Consider the following 17,451-nt stretch of genomic DNA (forward strand, 5'->3'; position numbering starts at 1 on the left):
GGAAACCGGGGCCGGGCCGGGGCCGGTCTCCCGCAGCGCCCGGCGCCGCTCCCGGCTGCCATTTTAAGGTGAACAAAGAGGCGGAGGCGCAGGGCAGGTGAGTGAGTCCGTGTCCGACGGAGCCCCCGGGACCGGCACCGGGAGCGGCAACGGGGGCCGAGCGCGTTCGCGGTCCCGGGGGGCGCACCGGGGGCTCCCCGCCGTGCACGGGGGGACGGTCCCGTCTTCCCCGCCGCTCCTGCGCGCACCGCGGTGCCCACCGGGCTCCGCACCGGCACCGCGGGCCCCACCGGTTGCTGCACCGGGGTCCCCACCGGTACCGGGGCTCTCGGCGGATCCCCACCGGTACCGACACCCGGGTCTCCACCGGTACCGGAGTCCCCGCTGACATCGACGTCCCCGGGATCATCACCGGGGTCTCCACCGGTACCGGGGCTCCCGCAGCCCCGACGGATGGAAGGCGAGAGGCGGAGGCTCCTCCTGGGGGTCGCTGTCCCCGTCCGGTGCCCCCGCAGCGGGCAAGGGACTCCCAGAGCCCCCGGTCCCGTGTCCTCCGCTCCGCCACCGGGGGTGCCTCGGGCACCGGGAGCCTGAGACCCTGCGGTTCTGCTTTGCGGGGAGGTCCCCGCTGCTGCCGTGAGCTCGGGCGGGGGGACCCGGACCCACTGAAGCCGTGTTGGGGGAGCTGCTGTCCGAGCCCCCCCGCAGCCCACCCTTGCTGTGGGTCAGTGGTTGCCACCTCGCAGCCCACCCTAACCAAGGGGCCTCATCCTGCACTGTCGGGGTTGGGTTTCCCACACGGATTCAGGTTTCTCCTGCTCTGTGATGGGGTGTCTGGGTCGGGCGGGTTCTGCACGGACGGGTGTGTGTGTTTTGCATCGATTTTAAGGGACGCCCCCCCCCCAAACTTTGAAAGCACTTTGCTGCTTTTCGCTGGGGTGTTGCTAATGTGTGTTTCTTGTTGTTATTATTTAATCCAGTGGATCTGCTTACGGAGAGAGCCTCGGGGTTAGCACTGCCCTTGGGTAAGAGCTTTTCTGCTGTAATTAGACCTGGAACAATCAACTTCATTCAGATGGGGTCTGGTGGTCGGGGAGTCGAGGGGGTGTCAGGGCTGATGCATGGTGCAGGGCTGGGCTGTGACCGGGCAGCTCTGCTGGGTGATGCTGGCTGACTCACTCCTCCCGTGCCTCAGTTTCCCCATGAGCCGCCCTGACTCTGGTGCTGCTGTGCACGGGCGGGTGTTGACAGTGCCGTTGGGCTGGTGACGGGGACCAAAGTCCCCATCAGGTGTGCAGAGACACCCATCAGTCCTGCCTTGCGCTGCCCTGGTGCACAACCAGCTCCCATGGCTCCATCCATCTCCCCACCAGGCTCTTCTGAAGCATGAAGACCTACGACAGTCCACCGACGGGCTATGGGCCCCCCACGGGCTATGGGCCCCCCACAGGCTATGGGTCCCCCACTGGCTATGGGCCCCCCACTGGCTATGGGTCCCCCACAGGAGATTATGGCACCGGTGCCCGCTCTCCCCCACCGGGCTCCTACTACATGGAGGATGTGCCGCAGCACTTCTACAAGTGGAGCTCACCGCCCAGCGTGGTGCGGATCCTGGAGGTGGTTGTCATCCTGCTCTGCATTGCCATCTTTGCCTGCGTGGCCTCCACCCTGGCCTGGGAGTATGGCTATGGCTATGGGGGGCTCTATGGCAACGGCCTGGGGGGCTTCTATGGCTCCGGCTACTATGGCAGTGGATTGAGCTATGGCTATGGCTACGGGAGCTACTACGGCGGCGTCACCAACCCACGAACAGCCAACGGCTTCATGATCGCCATGGCCGTGCTGTGCTTCCTGGCACAGCTGGGGCTCTTTGTGGCCAGCATCAGCAAGTCCCACAGCTCCCGCTCGCGCCGCTTCTACCTGGTGGTGATCGTGGTCTGTGCCGTGCTGGCCTTCCTCATGCTCATCGCCTCCATCATCTACGTTGTTGGCGTCAACCCCCAGGCGCAGATGTCCGGCAGCTACTACTACAACCCCTTGCTGACCATGTGCAACCAGATCTACAGCAGCGGCACCTACCTGAACCAGTACCTCTACCACTACTGCACTGTGGACCCCCAGGAGGTGAGGAGGGACCCCCAGCTCTGGCCAGACCCCCCCTTTCCTTGCGCTGCTTCAAGCGTGGGGCTGAGCAAGGGCAGGGGGAGCATCGGTGACCACAGTCCTGCCCTTGGGATGAGTGTGCAGCCCATAGGGGGGTTCCTGTGATGTCCTAAGTGGGTTTGGTGGCTGCGGAGGGCAGGGGGAAGCTGCTGGGACTGGACCCCAGCCTGGCCCTTTGCCACAGGGAGTTTCGGGGAGGGGACAGGCTGTTGTCCCGACACAGACCTGGTGTCTGGTACTTTGGTCTCCTCGGTTGTAAACGTGTTTGAGCAAGGCTGGGTGCTGGCTCCGGCTGCCAAGCAGGGTGCCAGCTGTCCCCAGGCACCCCTGATGCTGCCGGCTTATCTCAGGAGCCCTGAAAGGGCACTGGGGCAGCGAGAACCCTCAAAGCCAAGCTCCTGAGCCTGGGTTTCGGCTGGGGCCAGCAGGGATGCTGCGTGGCACATGGGCTGGGACTGGCGCTGCCGGTTCCCATCTGGCCGGGCTGGCTGTGCCGCATTCCTGCGTCCTGAGCATGGGGAGCTGAGGCCTCTGCACTGCTCCTGCTCCATGCAAAGGCCAAATGTGGCCTAACTCATCCTCACCCACCCCAGTGCTGGTGCAGCTCCAGGGATGTGGCTCATGGGAAACCATTGGGGCAGGGATCCTGCTGCTCCTGAGCCCCAAACATGTCCTCTTCCCATGGGAAAATCTGGTTCCAAAAGCTCCTGAACCCATGATGGGCTCCATCCTGGCTGCCCAGCACAGGGGGTTCTGCCCCTCTGCTTCCACCGTGGGGGGGGATCCAACAGCAGGAAGATATTGGGATGAGGGAACAATTCCCACAGAGCCCAGGGAGGCACAGGCTACTCAGACCCCAAGATGAGGTCTTCACAGCCCTCCCCTCCTCTGCACCCATTCAGGCCGTGGCCATTGTCTGCGGGTTCCTCATCGTCATCCTGCTCTGCCTCATCTGCTTCTTCGCTCACAAGACACGGAGCAAGATCTGGAGGTATGGGAAGCAAAACATCTACTGGGACAAGGTGCCAGTGGTCCCGGAGGGTCCCAACGTGGAGGAGTGGGTGAGTCCCAGCGTGGGCTGGGGATGCTGGTGGGTATTGGGGGTATCAGGTACCCTGTATCCCCCCTGAGCATCCTCCCTGCCTGCCCTTCCTCAGAGGGGTTGAACATGCCCAGAGCAGTGTTGGGATCCTGGGGCTGTGCTGAGCCTGTGCTATTCCCTGTTCCCAGCCTGGACACAGCTTTATGACTGGAGTCTCTTTGTGGCTGGTGCTGGTGTGTTTGCTCCGGGTCCGGTGTTATCGCTGCTGGTGCGATGCTGTGCTTGGTGCTCAGCAGGTCCCTCCCTGCCACCCCGTTTGGGTGCTGTGTCTTTTGTCAGCTGGTGCCCCATTGGCACAATGAAGCTTCGAGCTGGGCTCAAACTCCCTGAAAGACAAACAGGGTGGGATCTGATGGGCGGGATGCCAGGAGCACAGTGCTGAGGCTCTGGGTTATAGGATGGTTATTAGGATGGTTTGAATGGGAAGGGACCTTAAAGCTCCTCCAGCTCCAACCCCTGCCATGGGCAGGGACCCCTTCCACTGGAGTAGCTGCTCCAAGCCCCTGTGTCCAACCTGGCCTTGAGCACTGCCAGGGATGGGGCAGCCACAGCTTCTCTGGACACCCTGTGCCAGCGCCTCAGCACCCTCACAGGGAACAGCTTCTGCCTCAGAGCTCAGCTCAGTCTCCCCTCTCTTGGGCAGGTTCAAGCCATTCCCCTTGGCCTGTCCCTACATCCCTTGTCCCAAGCCCCTCTCTGGGTTCCTTCCTTGCCCCGTGCTTGGGGACACCAGCCTGAGTCGCTGCCCTGCGGCACCTTTGGTTTCAGTCATGGCAATGATTAACTCTGCTCTGTGTGGTTGTGCTGCGGAGGACACTGGGGCTTTGTGGTGCCCAAACCAGCACTGTTGGGGTTCAAAGCGTGTGTTCCTTGGGTGGGGGACCCTGGGGAGGTGCCGCTTCCAGCCCCACTGTGTACTGGGACATGCCCTATCCTGTCCTTGCTCTAACTCCCAGAGCCGGTGTCTCTGCAGGGAGCCTGCAGGAAGCCTGTAGGATCCATAGGGAAGGAGACCCCAGAGTACAGCTCTTGGGGTGCTGCCCAAGCCCTGTCCCTAGGGGTGACCTGAGGATGCTCAGGCATTGGGTTTCCCACTGGAGCCTCAGGTTTATCTCAACCCTTCAGAGCAGAGCTGGAGCTGCTCAGTGCTCCTGTGTCCTGCCCCATTGCAGTTCTCCTTCATTGTTCACGCTGCAGAAATACCTTTTGTTGGGATTTATTTGTTTTTCTCCCAAGTCCCTCCCTTGCAAAGCATTTCCTGGCTCGCAGGGGGTGGGGGGGAGCAGAACCCGAGCACCCCGTCCCCTTTGGGCTGTCCCCACTCTGCCCAGTGCCACCATCCCCACCGGTCACACATCCCCACTCGTGGCCATGCAGCAGTGGGAAGGCACCGGGTGTGAAACCCTCCTAGGACACCTTGTTCCCTGTTTGCGGCTGGGACCGAGATAAAGGGGTGACCTTCGGGCAGGCGTGAGCCGTGTCCTGCTGTGGCACAGGGACACGGCTGTCCCAGGCCGGCTCCATCAGGCAGATGGGGACAGGCCCCCACTGAACTGGGTGTTCGTTAGTGGGAGGCTCAGGAGGAAGCGGCTGTGCCGGACGGAGCCGGCGGTGACGGTGACGTCCCCAGGGCCACTGTCCGGGGCAGGAACCGGCTTCCGGCACAAACAGCCCACAAAGGGCAGGAAGGAAGCGGGAGGAGGGACACACGGATGCCCTGTTCCTCCTTGAGGAGCCCTGGGCAGCAGTGGGGGGCCTGGGGGAGGTGGGAATGCAGCCCCTGCAGAGCCTGGTGGGGTCACCCTGGGGGGCAGAGCCAAGTGTCCATCTGTGACCATGTCCCTGTGTATGGCTTCACCCACTGGGGTCTGTGGGCCCTTCTCCTGCAGCCTCCTCCTTCCCAAATGATGCTCTGTGAGGCTCCCTCATCCCTTGCCCCTCTGCATAGCTGTGTGGGACACCCCATTGCCATGGCTTATCCCCCTGCCACAGCTGCTCCAGGGTTTCTGGGATGGATTCCAATGTCTCCATGTGCCACATCCCAAGTGTCCTCCCATCACATCCCGACACTTCTCCCTGCTGCAGGTGAAGAATGTGGCGGATGGGACCAGTGTGCAGGATGAGACCGCCACGCTCGCCTACTCGGAGAAGCCCACGAGCCCCATCACTGCGCTGCCCTACAGCCCCCCTGCATACAGCTACAGCCCCCAGGACAGGTTGTACACCCCTGGCACCTACAGCACCCACGGGTGAGCAGCCGAACTGGGAGCTCTGGGGTGCGGGGGGACCCTCAAGGTTGGACAGAGCCTTGGGTGACATGGAACCAGCTGAGCCAAAGATGCTTTCCAACCCAAGCCATTCCCAGGCCTGGGCACTGGCTGATGGCCCCGTGTTCCCTGCAGGGACCAGCCGGACAAGGGGCTCAGCCCCAGTGTGCCGGAGGAGAAGCCCAGCAGAGCCCCCGCGCGCCGCGGGCGCCGCCGCCGCCGCCACCCGGACCTGGAGGACTCCCAGTATGAGACCGACTACACCACAGCCGTGGAGTCTGGGGACGAGCGGGACCGGGAGCAGTGGGAGAGGTAAGGCAGGACCCCATGGAGCACCCCATGGAGCACCCCAGCATCCGGAGCTGCCCCTCTGGGGCCTGACCCTGCCCTTGTCTGCAGCCTCTACCCACCCATCACCTCGGACAGCAGCCGGCAGAGGTACAAGCAGCAGTTTGACACGGACCTGAAGCGGTACCGGGAGCTCCGTGCTGAGGTGGACGGTGTCAGTGACCGCATCAACCAGCTCAGCAAAGAGATTGACAGCATCTCTGAGGACAGTCCCCAGTACCAGGTGTGTGGGAGCCACAGGGCTGTTGTCGGGACACTGGGAGGAGGCAAGGGATGGATGCAGGGAGCAGCTGGGATGCTGTGGGGCCTCAGGATGCTGTGGGGCACTAAGGATGGAGACTGTGGAATATCTTGGATACTTCAGGGCATTGGGAGTGGATGCTGTGGGGCCTTGGGATACTTTGGGGCACTGGGGATGCTGCAGGAAGTCCTCGTTCCCATGGAAACACCCTCTTGGTGCTGAGCAGCTGTGACACCCATCTCCTGCCTGTTCCCTTCACAGGATGTTGCAGAGGAGTACAACCGGCTGAAGGACCTACAGTGGGTGAGTGCATGGCATCCTGGAATGGTTTGTGTTGAAGGGACCTTAAAGCTCCTCCAGCTCCAACCCCTTCCACTGGAGCAGCTGCTCCAAGCCCCTGTGTCCAACCTGGCCTTGAGCACTGCCAGGGATGGGGCAGCCACAGTGTCCCACCACCCTCTTAGGGAAGAACTTCCCAAGCTCTCCCGTTTCTGTGGGGCTGGGTTGGTACAATGCAGGTGGGGAAGGTGGAAGCTGTGCCCCCCCCTTCCCCTGTTCCCCATCCCTGAAGCTGCTCCTGTGCTGCCTTCCAGAGCCCTGACTACCAGGCAAAGAAGCTGGAGACCAGAACCCTCCGCAACAAACTCTTCCACATCAAGCGGATGGTGAAAGCCTATGACAAGGTGCGGGGGTAGCCTGTACCCCCCCCCAGCACCACCATGGTGGCAGGATGGGCTCGAGGGGCTCCCCATCCACCCCCAGAGGGTTTTGGTGCCTTTTGTACCTTTGTTTCTATTGACAAAACCCAAAGCCACCCCCTGATGTTGGTGCCAAGGGTGCTGGGGCTGCTGGAGTGAGTGCCCCCTCCATGTTCCCCCCACTTCTTGTGCCTTTGGGGCTGTGGGTCCCCTTCTGCTGCTGTAAATATGTCTTGGGGTTGGGGGGGAGCCGGGTTTGCAGCCCCTGTCTGCTTCTGCCAGCACCAGGGTCTGGGTACCAAATGTGGCTGCAGCCCCCCAGGGATGTGCTGGATGGGGCTGAGCATCCCTCAGTGGGACTGTTTGGGGGGCAAACCCCCACATGCCCTGAGCCCCCCTTTAGGCAGGGATCATCTTTTATAAGGAACTGGCTGAAACTGTGTAATTTTCTTTTTTAATATTAAATAAATTGTATCTATTGATTTTAAATCAGTGCTGGGGTGGAAGGGGCAGCATCAGGGCTGGGGGGGGGAGCACCCTGGGAGGGGAAACACCAACCTCCCCCCCCCAAACCAAAGTGCAAAGCGCTGTGCTGGCTCCTGCTTCCCTCATCCCGGTCTTCCCCAACAGGATCCTTTCTTCCCAAAGGATCCTGTGCTGAACATCACTGAGGAGCCCATTGCAAAGCCCTGGTATTCCCAAACCCCATCCCATTGTAGGTGTCCTACAGTGGCTTTGGTATGGGGGGGGGTCCATCTCTCCCTTCCCCCCAGGGTGAACTACAGCCTCGCAGCAGAATCAGCCCCTCTGTTGTAAGAAACATCGTTTATTGACTTCATTTGTTAAGTATCATTGAACAAGGGTTATATTTGCAGTGAATCAATCTAAACGACAACTCCTGTGGCTACTCTTGCCTCCAGCTCCTGAGAAGCAGAGCCCGGGGGGGGCCACACACACCCCCCCCCATGGCCTCTAAGCCTGCACCCATGGGGCCATGTGGGGACCAGAGGCCATGGGGCATCTCCATCCTTCCAAGGTGGCTCTGCTCCCACAACTCCCTTCCTCCACTATGGCTAAGCCCTGGGGACAAAGCCCCTGCAGCAGCATCACCCCTTTTGCCCCCTCCCAGTGTCTCCTTTCCTCCCCAGACTTGGCTTAAAAAGTAATAATGAGGCCCAGGCCTATAGCGAGCATGGGGAGGGGGCCTGGGTGCTGGATGTGGCCCAAGGGGTGGGTGAAGCACCAAGCGTGGCAGCAGCCAATGAGCCCTGCGTGGTGCCTGGACCCCATCAGCCACCCCTGTGCCCCCTTCTCCACTGTACCCCCAACCCCTCCTGTGTACCCCATGCCCCAGCAGTGGAGATGCTTCAATGGGAAGTGCCGGGGGGGGGGGGGGTGCGTGCAGAATATGCACCAAGCACGGCCAAGCCCAGGGTCCCAAATGGGGCTGCTCCAAGCTCAGTGTTTCAGTCCTAGAGGCCGGGCACATGCTGCAGGGCATAAAAAGGGGTTAAAATGACCCTTTTTCCATCCCTGCCAGCCCTGGAGGGTGGGGAGGACACAAAGGGGGTCCCACAGCAGACAGCTCTGTGCTCCAGGCTGGCTGGTCCCACCTCCCATCGTCTTCTGTCCAAGCCTCCCACCATCTGACATTCAGATTTGGAGGGGCAGCCAGTGAATGGTGTCCCCTTCCCTGGGCTCTGGTACAGGGGCAGAGCAAGGGACCAGCCCTGGGGATGCTCCAAGGTCCCTGTGGGGTGGGACCAAGGCGTTGGGGAGCTCCACTTCACGGGGCACAGAAGAGTTCAGTGTCCAACGGTGGCAGCAGGGCCAGTACCTTCAGCTTTAGGAGGACAATGCCGTGACCCCATTGCTTTTGGGGTGAGTGGCGCAGGGACCAGCGCAGTTCGTGGCTCCCGGGGGCTGGCACCATCTGAGGGCACAGGGGGGAAATCGGGGTCCAGCTGCAGGGTTGTCTGTCCCCTACTGCCCTGTCCCATAGGGCCAGTTGAAGGTGCTCCCGGACAGCAGCATGTCCCTGATTAGTGTTTCGATGGGTGTCTTCCCCACCAGCCTCATGAAGAAGAGCTGGGAGATGAGCGCGGCCGGCACCGCACGGAGAGCCGGGAGCCGCAGCAGCAGCCGCCCGAAGCGCTGCGGCTGTGATGGGTACTGAGCCCGCACGTACTCTGTGAGGGCCACCTGAGCCTTCTCCTGCAGGCTCTCCACGTGCGCCGGGTCCGAGAGGCCACAGGCATCTGCAGGAGGGGGGGATGGAGAAGGGTGAGTGATGGGAGCACCCCCACAATATCCATAGTGAGTCCCTCTGCTCAGCCCATGGCCATGGCCACGCTCCTGCCCACTGCTCCTCACTGCAGTAGGGATGCAGCATGGCGCAAGAGCATGGCTTGGACCCCTCTGGCTGCAACGGGAAGCACCAGGCTCATTCCCACCAGGAAGCACCAGGCATAGAGATAAGAATGGATGGATCAAGGGATGGGGATCCCCATTGCACAGGGAAGTATTCCTGCAGGTCTCATTCTCATCACCCTGGGAAAGCTCATCCCTGCACACGGATGGACAAGCTGGCATGCTGCAAACCACACTGGAAGAGTGCCAGGGCATGAAGACAAGGCCAAGTTGGACAGGGCTTGGAGCAAGCTGCTCTGGTGTGAGGTGTCCCTGCCCATGGCAGGGGTTGGAACTGGATGAGCTTTAAGGTCCCTTCCAACCCAAACCACTTTAGGATTCTATGATTCTCTGGAGCCCAAAATCCCAAGGAAATAGGGGCAGATGCTCCCTGTGGGGAGGGGCTCACCATGGGATCCTGGCTCCAACGTACCTGGCGTGAAGAGCGCGATGGCTTTGAGGCAGCTGTACTCAGCTGAATCCACCTGCAGCCGGTTGAGCTTCTCCACCTGATCCTGGAAGATGCGGATCTGGTCCATGAAGGAGACAACACGGTCGGCCGACATGGGGGAGGCGTGGAAGCCGGCGGCAGCCAGCAGCGGGGCCATATGCAGCGGCAGTGCCGACTGCGCCGCGTTGAGGACGAAGAGCTCGCTCCAGCTCAGCCGCAGCAGAGCCACTTGGTCGGAGACGGGCAGCTCTGGGAAGAAGGGAATGTTCCGGGCCCATTCCACCGTGCTGAAGAGGAGGCGTGCGGCCAGCTCGCAGATGTTGTCGATGCCCATGACGCTGCCCTGCTGCGCGTACTGCGAGCCATAGCGGGCGGCAGGGTAGGGCTCAGCCCGCAGGAGCTGTGAGATGAGCTCCGACACCGGCTGCCCATTGAAGTACTCCCCACTGGGCAACGTGTTGGGGCTGGTGCTGGAGTGGCTGGGGGGGATCCGGCCCCGCTGCACGGCTGTGGGCAAGAAGAGGCGTCTGCCTGCATCCCCCTGCCCCATGCAGGATGCACCCACCACCCTCCAGCATCCTCCTGCCCCATGCAGGATGCTCCCACCACCCTCCAGCATCCCAGATGGACCTCTCCTCCACCCCGAGAACAAGGGGCAGCTCTGTGGGAGAAGGAGCTGGTGTGTGCCACATTAATCCATTTAACATCCCAGTGACTCACCAGTTACTCCCAGGGTGCCAGCACCGCGGCTTGGCCATGGCCTCTGTGCCGTGCCATGCCAAACCGGGTGTGCCATCAGCACCACGGCCCCATGTGCCAGCTGCGGTTGCCACCCAAGGTCATCCCATGGTGGCAATCATTTATGTGCAACTAAAATGTCCATCCTGGAAGCGTTGTTAACCCCAGGGCACTCCCCCTCCTAATTGCATGCAGGAAGAGCCATTTCTCAGCTCCCCCCCCCCCCCCCCACCATTAGCGCCCACTATTTGCTCAGTCCCTAGTAATTAATTTATGGGCTGTTCATGAGCCACTTAAATGAGAGCTCTAAATCATGCTAAGTGGCAATAATGCCATCTCCACTCCTCTGGAAAGCAGGGAATTACTGTCCTGCTTCCAGTATCCTTCCCTCTTTGCTCCTCACATCAATGCCACCTGCCATGAGCAGAGTCCACGCCAAGCCCCTGTGTGGCTCCAGCATCTCCATCCCCATATGTGCCATGGCACAGCCACATCCTGCCACCGGGATTGAGATGTGGGGCTAAAGCTTTCATCCTCTTTATAGCAGCATTTGGGGTTCACACCCCCGAGGTGATGGGGAGCAAGGAAGCAGCCAGGGGATCAGTGTGGGGACCTCCACTGTGCCCGGGGCCATCCTGGCTCCAGTGTCCCCTTATCAGCTCCAGCTTTTCCAAACAAACACCACCTGTGCTGCCCGCAGTGACTGGGAATCAAGGAGGGAGGGAAAAGACAAAGGGAGCAATGGGGGGGGGGGACAGGGGGGGACGGGACTGCTAATGGGAGTCGCGGAGAGGTGGGGGAGCAAAGCAAGCACTGGGAGCCCTCGGGAAGCTTCCCCATCCCTGCGGCGCTGGCGTTACCTTCCTTCCTCATTCCCACACGGAAGCACTTCTTCAGGCGGCAGTACTGGCATTGGTTGCGGTGGTGCTGGTCGATCTGGCAGTCGCGGTTGGACCTGGGGGCAGGAGCGGGATGAGGAGGTGCCGGTGAGGAAGGAGGCGATGCTGCTGTGGGGGGAGTCCCTGCACCCACCTCCCCACCGGCTCAGGACAAAGCCGCTCGCCTCGGAGCGCGGCATCGGCCGTGGTTGTGCCACGGGCGCTCGCAGATGCTATGGAAACAGCGAGCTCCTACGGCAGGGGCTGCCCTTCCGTCTTGCCAGCGTTGCCCTGGGCTGCAGGGAAGCTGGAGACACCCCCGGGGCTCCCATCCTCGGGATGGGTGCTGGGGAGTGATGCTCCCGTATCCGGGCAGCACCAACCCCCCCCGGCCCCACCACCAGACATGTGAGGAATTCCAACTATTTCCTATCGGGTGGGTGCTGAGCCTGAGACCCCCGGGTATCCCCCACGGTGCTGGCCCAGCCCTGTATCCTCCATGAGGTCTGGCCTCAATCAGACCCGGTGTGGGGTCTCACCAAGCACCACTGTAGCCTGGTCAAGCCTGGGCAAGGAGCTGCAGGTACTGGGTAGCCCTGCACCATGCAGTGTGGCACCAGCCACCACCTTTCCCAAATGGCATCACCAGCATCCAAACCCCCCAGCTCTGATTCCAGCATCTGCTGGGCCCCACGGTCCTCACACGGCCGAGGGGTGCAGTGGGGCACCGGTGACACCAGTGTTTACATCCCACACCCCTTTACCTGGGGAGGGAAAGGGGAGTATGAGGAAACCAGGAATAAATGACGGTGGTTTAAGCAGCAGCAGGGAGGCGCAGGCAGGGCTGGGACACGTCCGGCAGCAGCTCAGGCTCTGCCTGGGAATCCTGACACGAATCTCCTCAACCCTACACGACTCCAGAGACGAGGCAGGCAGGGATTCCCACCGCGCTCCGACCGGAATTAATTCACCCCGAACATCACCGCTGCGCTCGGCGCAGCCTAAAACGTGTTGCTGATAGAAAGTTATTCCAGCGGCGAAGCGATAGCGATCGCTCATCACCCGACAGCTCACATCTTCATCAGCGCCGCAGCCAAAGCTGCCGGCATCGCGGCCAAAGCCTGCATTGGACCCGGCTGACCCTCACTGTGGCCTCGGGGCACATTCCCAGCACCGGGAAACCCCCCTCCCCACAGACCCATGGCAGCTCCCGACAGCAGCTCACCCGCAGCCAAGTTTTCATATGGATAAGCTGCACCAACCTGCGAACGGGTGAGAACACAAAAGGCGTATACTGTGCTAATTATGTAATTAGAACGTGTAATTATTTAGTGCAAGAACTAAACTGAATCCAACTCACTTTTAATATTCAAATTAGAGCAATCTTGGCTTGATGCTGCTTTTGACTCGGTGAACAAAGCAGATGCCAGCGCTGCCGGGGGAGCATTGTTCCCGGCCCCTCCAACACTTTACTCCCTACTTGGAAAACCAGCGTTTCTCTATTGCACCAAAATCACTTCCCAGCACAAAGAGGAGGGGGGGAAAAACCAAAACATTTGAAGTTGGTGCCCAAGGTGACAAGGACACGATAAAATCTGGGATGCTCATGGGTAAAGGCCCTCTAACACCCCTGCACATAAGCAACATCTGGGACACAGAGCCCATCCCTCATGCAGAGAGCCCCAAATTGGCCTTTCCTTTGTTCCAGGACAGTGGGATTTCTCAAGAGCCATGTGTATTCCCCATCTCCACATCATTAGTCCCGAGCAGACACTCTTGGTGAATGCTAATGATCGCATGGGGAAACTGAGGCAAGGCCAGGGGTGATGCACACGCTGCATCCGCACACACTGTATCCGATGGGGATGCAAGAACTGCCCCTTGCCCCACATTGGCAGCTCCAGAGCCCCACTCCACAGCCACGAGTGGCTCAAGCTGACGTCAGCCGGGACCCGGCAGCGCCGGTGCCAGGAGCTGCCGGGAGAGGAGGTGCTGTGCACGGGGGAGGATGAATCTAGGCCGCCCAAACGAGAGCAAGGCAGCTCGGAGCCGGCTTCTGCTGTAGCAGCAGCGCTGCCCTTTCCCTTCCGACGCATCTCAGCACCACCAGATGAAGCTCAAAGCAGCCAGACCCCTTCAGGTGGGAAGAAAGTGGGGTGCAGAGGTGGGGTGCCCCCTTTCCAGCCAGCTGTGGGTTCCCATGCCATCCTCGCAGCACCCTCCCTTGTTTAGCCAATACCACTGGAAATGCTCGTATGTGGATCCAGACTGGCGAGTGAGCCCCTAAATACACATTTCCACCTGATATACACCCCAAAACCAGCCCAGAGATGGGGTCCCCCACCAAGTGCCAGCCAGCCAGCCCCATGCTCATTCTGAGCCCAGCTGGAACTCCGGAGTTATTTGCAGCTAAAAACTTCGCAGGGGTCACATCCTGGCCCTGATCTGCTGCAGCCCTTCTCCCCAGCTCAGCACCCGCCGCACACCGTGCTGTTGCCATCTCCGGTTAAATGACACTCGGTGCCTCAACGGTGCTTCTTGCCTGTAGAGTGGCAAACCATGACCACGAACGGTAGTTAATGCCAGAGCAGAGCCAGGCAATGCTGAGGATCTGGACACCGGCTGTGCCAGAGCACCCGTCCTTATGGGATCCATGCCGGGACTGTGGATGCTCCGGACAGAACGGCGCATATGGGAGGTACAGAGCACCGGGAACCACTCTGTGGCCGCAGTGGGTCCCCTGTTAGTGCTGCAGCGGGGCCAGTGCGTGCTCCACAGCAGGGCCACTGCGGAGCCAGGCTGGGGACCTCCACCGGGGCCACCAGGCGGCCGCACCAGAGCCAGCATAGAGCCTGCACTGTGGGCCAGTGCGGAGCCACAGCGGGGCCAGCGAGGAGCCAGAAGGCCACTGGGAAGCCGCATCGGGGGCCACACCGGGAAGCTGCCACCGTGCTCTGGCAGCGGCGTCCTCCCGCATCCCTCCTCCGGTGCCGCCGTCCCTACCTGCAGGTGTAGCTGAGGTTCCTGCGGATGCTGCGCTTGAAGAAGCTCTTGCAGCCCTCGCAGGTGAAGACCCCGTAGTGCTTCCCGCTGGACTTGTCCCCGCACACCACGCAGTCCACGGGCGCCCCGGCCCGCTCCTCCTCGCCGTGCTCCGCGTCGCTGCCGCCGCCCGCCGGGGACGCCTCCTCCTCCCCTCCGCCGCCGCCGCCGTTGGGCTCGCCCCAGCCGCCGGCCACCATGGCCATGGCTCCGCGGCCCCGGGGCTCAGCGCCGGCCCCGCCGCCGCATGGAGCGGAGCTCGGCGCCCGGCGCCTCCCGGAACGAGTTCAGCAAGTTCTTTTCGGGGGGTGGCGGCCGGGTCGCGGTTTTCAAGGGGGGGGGGGGTTTGTTCCGCCCCCCCCCTCGTCTATCCCAGGGCTTCCTCCTTCCCTTCCCCCCCCACCGTTAACGGGGGGGCCCCGAGGAAACTTTGCGGCGTCGGGAGCGGGGCGCGGCGCGGCGCATCCCCCCGCGGGGCGCGGCGGCTCCGGGCGCGGCGGCAGCCCCGGGGCTCGGCCGCATGCGGGGGCCGCCGCTGCCCGCCCCCGGTGGCTTCTCCGCTCCGCGGCACCGGCAGGGAAGGAGGAGGAGGAGGAGAAGGAGGCGGCGCTGCCCCGGCCCTGCCCTCTCCCCTACGGGCCCCGCCGCCGCCGCCGGTGCATGCAGCCCGGTCCCGGTCCGGGTCCGGCGGGACCCGCTCCGCCGAGCCCCGGGGCTCTCCCCGCCTCCCGCGAAAGAGCAAAGTTCAGCCGCTGCCGCGGTGGCCGCCCTGGATGCTCCTCCCCGTCCTCCTCCCCTTCCGCTCGCCGCCCGCCGGGTCCTGCCCCGGCCCCGGTCCCGGTCCCGTCGCACCGGGCCGTCCCCACCACCCCCCCGTCGAACCGCTTCTCGGGGGGGGGGACACACACAAGGAGCGGGCGGGCACCGCGAGCACCGCAGCCGGGGCTGGGCGGCTCCGCGGGCCGGTGGTACCGGTTGTGGCTACGGCCTCGGGTGCGGTGCCGGGGGCGGGCAGGGCGGTGGAAGAGCCCTTTTGGGTACCGGAGGTGGTTGGATGCGGCCCTCGCGATGGCCTCTGGGCAGCAGGGCCCGTCGCTGCTGTGCCGGTTTGCCTGGCACTTAAAACCGGCTGCGATGATGGCTGCGGTTACGGCTGCGGCCCTTGATCCCCACAGCGAGTGACCTCTAAGCTGCAGCCGGTCGGCAGGGGCTGCCCTGGGGACAAGGGACCGTGTCACCACATGGTGCGATGCCGCATGGGGATGTGGATCGCGGGATGCGGGTGGGAAGTCGTTCCCAGGCCTGGCCCGTGTCCAAGCCGCCAGTGTTGGGAATCCCATCCTCTTGCCAGCAGCCCCAACGGGATCTTTAATTACAGCCGGCAGCACCAGGCTGCAGCTCCATGGCTCATGTGAGGGGCACGAGGGCTGGGGCTGTGCCCTTGGGGTGCTCCGGTGGCACCGGGGGTCCCTCAGGCCCCACGGCTGAGGCCGGGTGGCTGCAGCCCTGTTTGTAATGCAGTTCATCAGGTCGGACCTGTACGGCCTCCCCGCAGGCTCTGGGTGCTGGTGCTTTGTTAATTGTTAACGAAGAAACAAGCTTTGGGAAAGGTGCTTGACCCAGGATATCCCTGTGGGATAGTCCTCCCTTCGCCTTTCACCTGCAGGACAAACTCTCCTCCTGGCTGTGTCCCAGTGGCTCCGGCACTGCTCGGTTCCCCTTCGCTTTGGGGGTGAAGTCCAGCAGGCAGGGTGCAGAGATGAGGTCCCCATGCACCCCTGTCCTGTCCGCCCTGGTGCACCCTTGGGGCAGGCCTATCCCCATGCGGCAACCCCAAGGATGCTGATGTTGATCAGAGCTGCCAGGACCTTTGTGGCATCTCATGGTGCCGTCTTTGGCATTCCCAACCCACGCACCACAGCCAGCATCTCCACTAGGGATAAGGGGAAAGCAAAGCAAAGTGGAAGGGATATAAGAAACCCATGAAAGGGGAGCTGGAGGAGCTGGGGTGCAGCAGAGGTCGATGGATTACAGCCTTGGCCCTAAATAAACCTCCATTTCCTCCTGCCTGGAGGGATCTCTGCTCACCACATACCTGCTAACGCAGCCACACCGAGATGCCCAACAAGGGCCAATGCCACAGGGGCTGCTGTGCTTGGGAAGGCAGAGCTGGCTGGGAAGGGGCTGGGCTGGAGGAGTGGGGGGGGGGTCTATTCTGGGCAGGGGGGTGACCCCCACCTGCAGCCAGCTCTGCTTCTCCTTTCTCTTGTGTCAGGCTGTGATTTATGGCCCTTTCCCTGCCCTGCTCCCGCCTCCTGCCCTCTGCAAAAATAATAATCCAGGAACAAAGGAGGAAATTGGATCTTCTCCCCCGCATGGCTCCGGCCCCGCGCTGGGAACCAGCCTTGTTTTGACGTCGGTGTCCAGTTGGGAAAGGCGTTTGATCTCTGGAGGAATTCCTCCTTCCTCGTGCTGCTCCACTGCCTCTGCGGCACAAAAGGGCCCCCGGGAGCTGCCAGCGCGTTTCGTGCCGCCCCGGTGCCCCCGGGAAGAGTCCGGCACGATGGAGGCGCCAGTGGGGTCCGTGAGGGTTCCGGGGTCAGAGCGGATGTGGTGGTGGGATATGGGTGGCAGTGATGATCCTCCTTTGGGCTGGAGGGTGATTGAGCAACCCTGGCCAAAGTGTGCCAGGGCAGGGCCTGGTTCATGGCTGTGCCGATGGAGAGCTGGGTGCCAGCAGCACCAAAACCCAGATACCAGCACCAGCATCCTGGGTCCCACCACTCCAGGCTGTGGGGCAGCCATTCCCTCTGCCAGCCCCACGTGGGAGCTTCCCGGGGGGGTCAGATGGACACCCCCACATCCGTCTGTCTGTGCCCCCACCTCTGATCTGAGCAGGATCTGTCCCCGCTGTGCCTGGAGGATGCTGAGGCCCAACCAGGCTCCTCAGTGCTGCATTCCTGAGGCCAGCTCCCACCGCGGGCACGTGTGGACGTGCCAAGGGCAGGCGCTGGAGCCTGCAGAAGGGTGAAGGGCCCCTCATGGCCGGGGGGGTCCCGATGGTCCCAACCCTGGAACGTGGTGACCTTGCAGGGCCCAACCACGGCTGCATTG

The 17,451-nt window shown here is 62.4% G+C and overlaps 2 protein-coding genes across 2 annotated transcripts; one reads left to right on the top strand and one right to left on the bottom strand.

Annotated features, from left to right (window-relative positions):
• Nucleotides 1-5: 5 nt before the first annotated feature.
• OCLN (occludin) lies at nucleotides 6-7,308 on the top strand. Its single transcript, XM_034070796.1, has 9 exons — nucleotides 6-97; nucleotides 981-1,025; nucleotides 1,374-2,124; nucleotides 3,066-3,224; nucleotides 5,351-5,514; nucleotides 5,668-5,844; nucleotides 5,932-6,103; nucleotides 6,383-6,424; nucleotides 6,715-7,308. Exons 3-9 carry the CDS (start codon nucleotides 1,387-1,389, stop codon nucleotides 6,814-6,816), a joined length of 1,554 nt encoding a protein of 517 aa, XP_033926687.1. The 5' UTR covers nucleotides 6-97; nucleotides 981-1,025; nucleotides 1,374-1,386; the 3' UTR covers nucleotides 6,817-7,308.
• Nucleotides 7,309-8,136: 828 nt separating this feature from the next.
• Nucleotides 8,137-14,678, bottom strand: NR2F6 (nuclear receptor subfamily 2 group F member 6). The gene is made up of 4 exons (XM_034070797.1): nucleotides 14,299-14,678; nucleotides 11,278-11,372; nucleotides 9,662-10,186; nucleotides 8,137-9,077 (listed from the first exon to the last, which is right to left on the bottom strand). Exons 1-4 carry the CDS (start codon nucleotides 14,541-14,543, stop codon nucleotides 8,803-8,805), a joined length of 1,140 nt encoding a protein of 379 aa, XP_033926688.1. The 5' UTR covers nucleotides 14,544-14,678; the 3' UTR covers nucleotides 8,137-8,802.
• Nucleotides 14,679-17,451: the final 2,773 nt, after the last annotated feature.

Source organism: Melopsittacus undulatus, chromosome 19, assembly GCF_012275295.1.
Source record: "Melopsittacus undulatus isolate bMelUnd1 chromosome 19, bMelUnd1.mat.Z, whole genome shotgun sequence".
Classification (NCBI taxonomy): domain Eukaryota; kingdom Metazoa; phylum Chordata; class Aves; order Psittaciformes; family Psittaculidae; genus Melopsittacus; species Melopsittacus undulatus.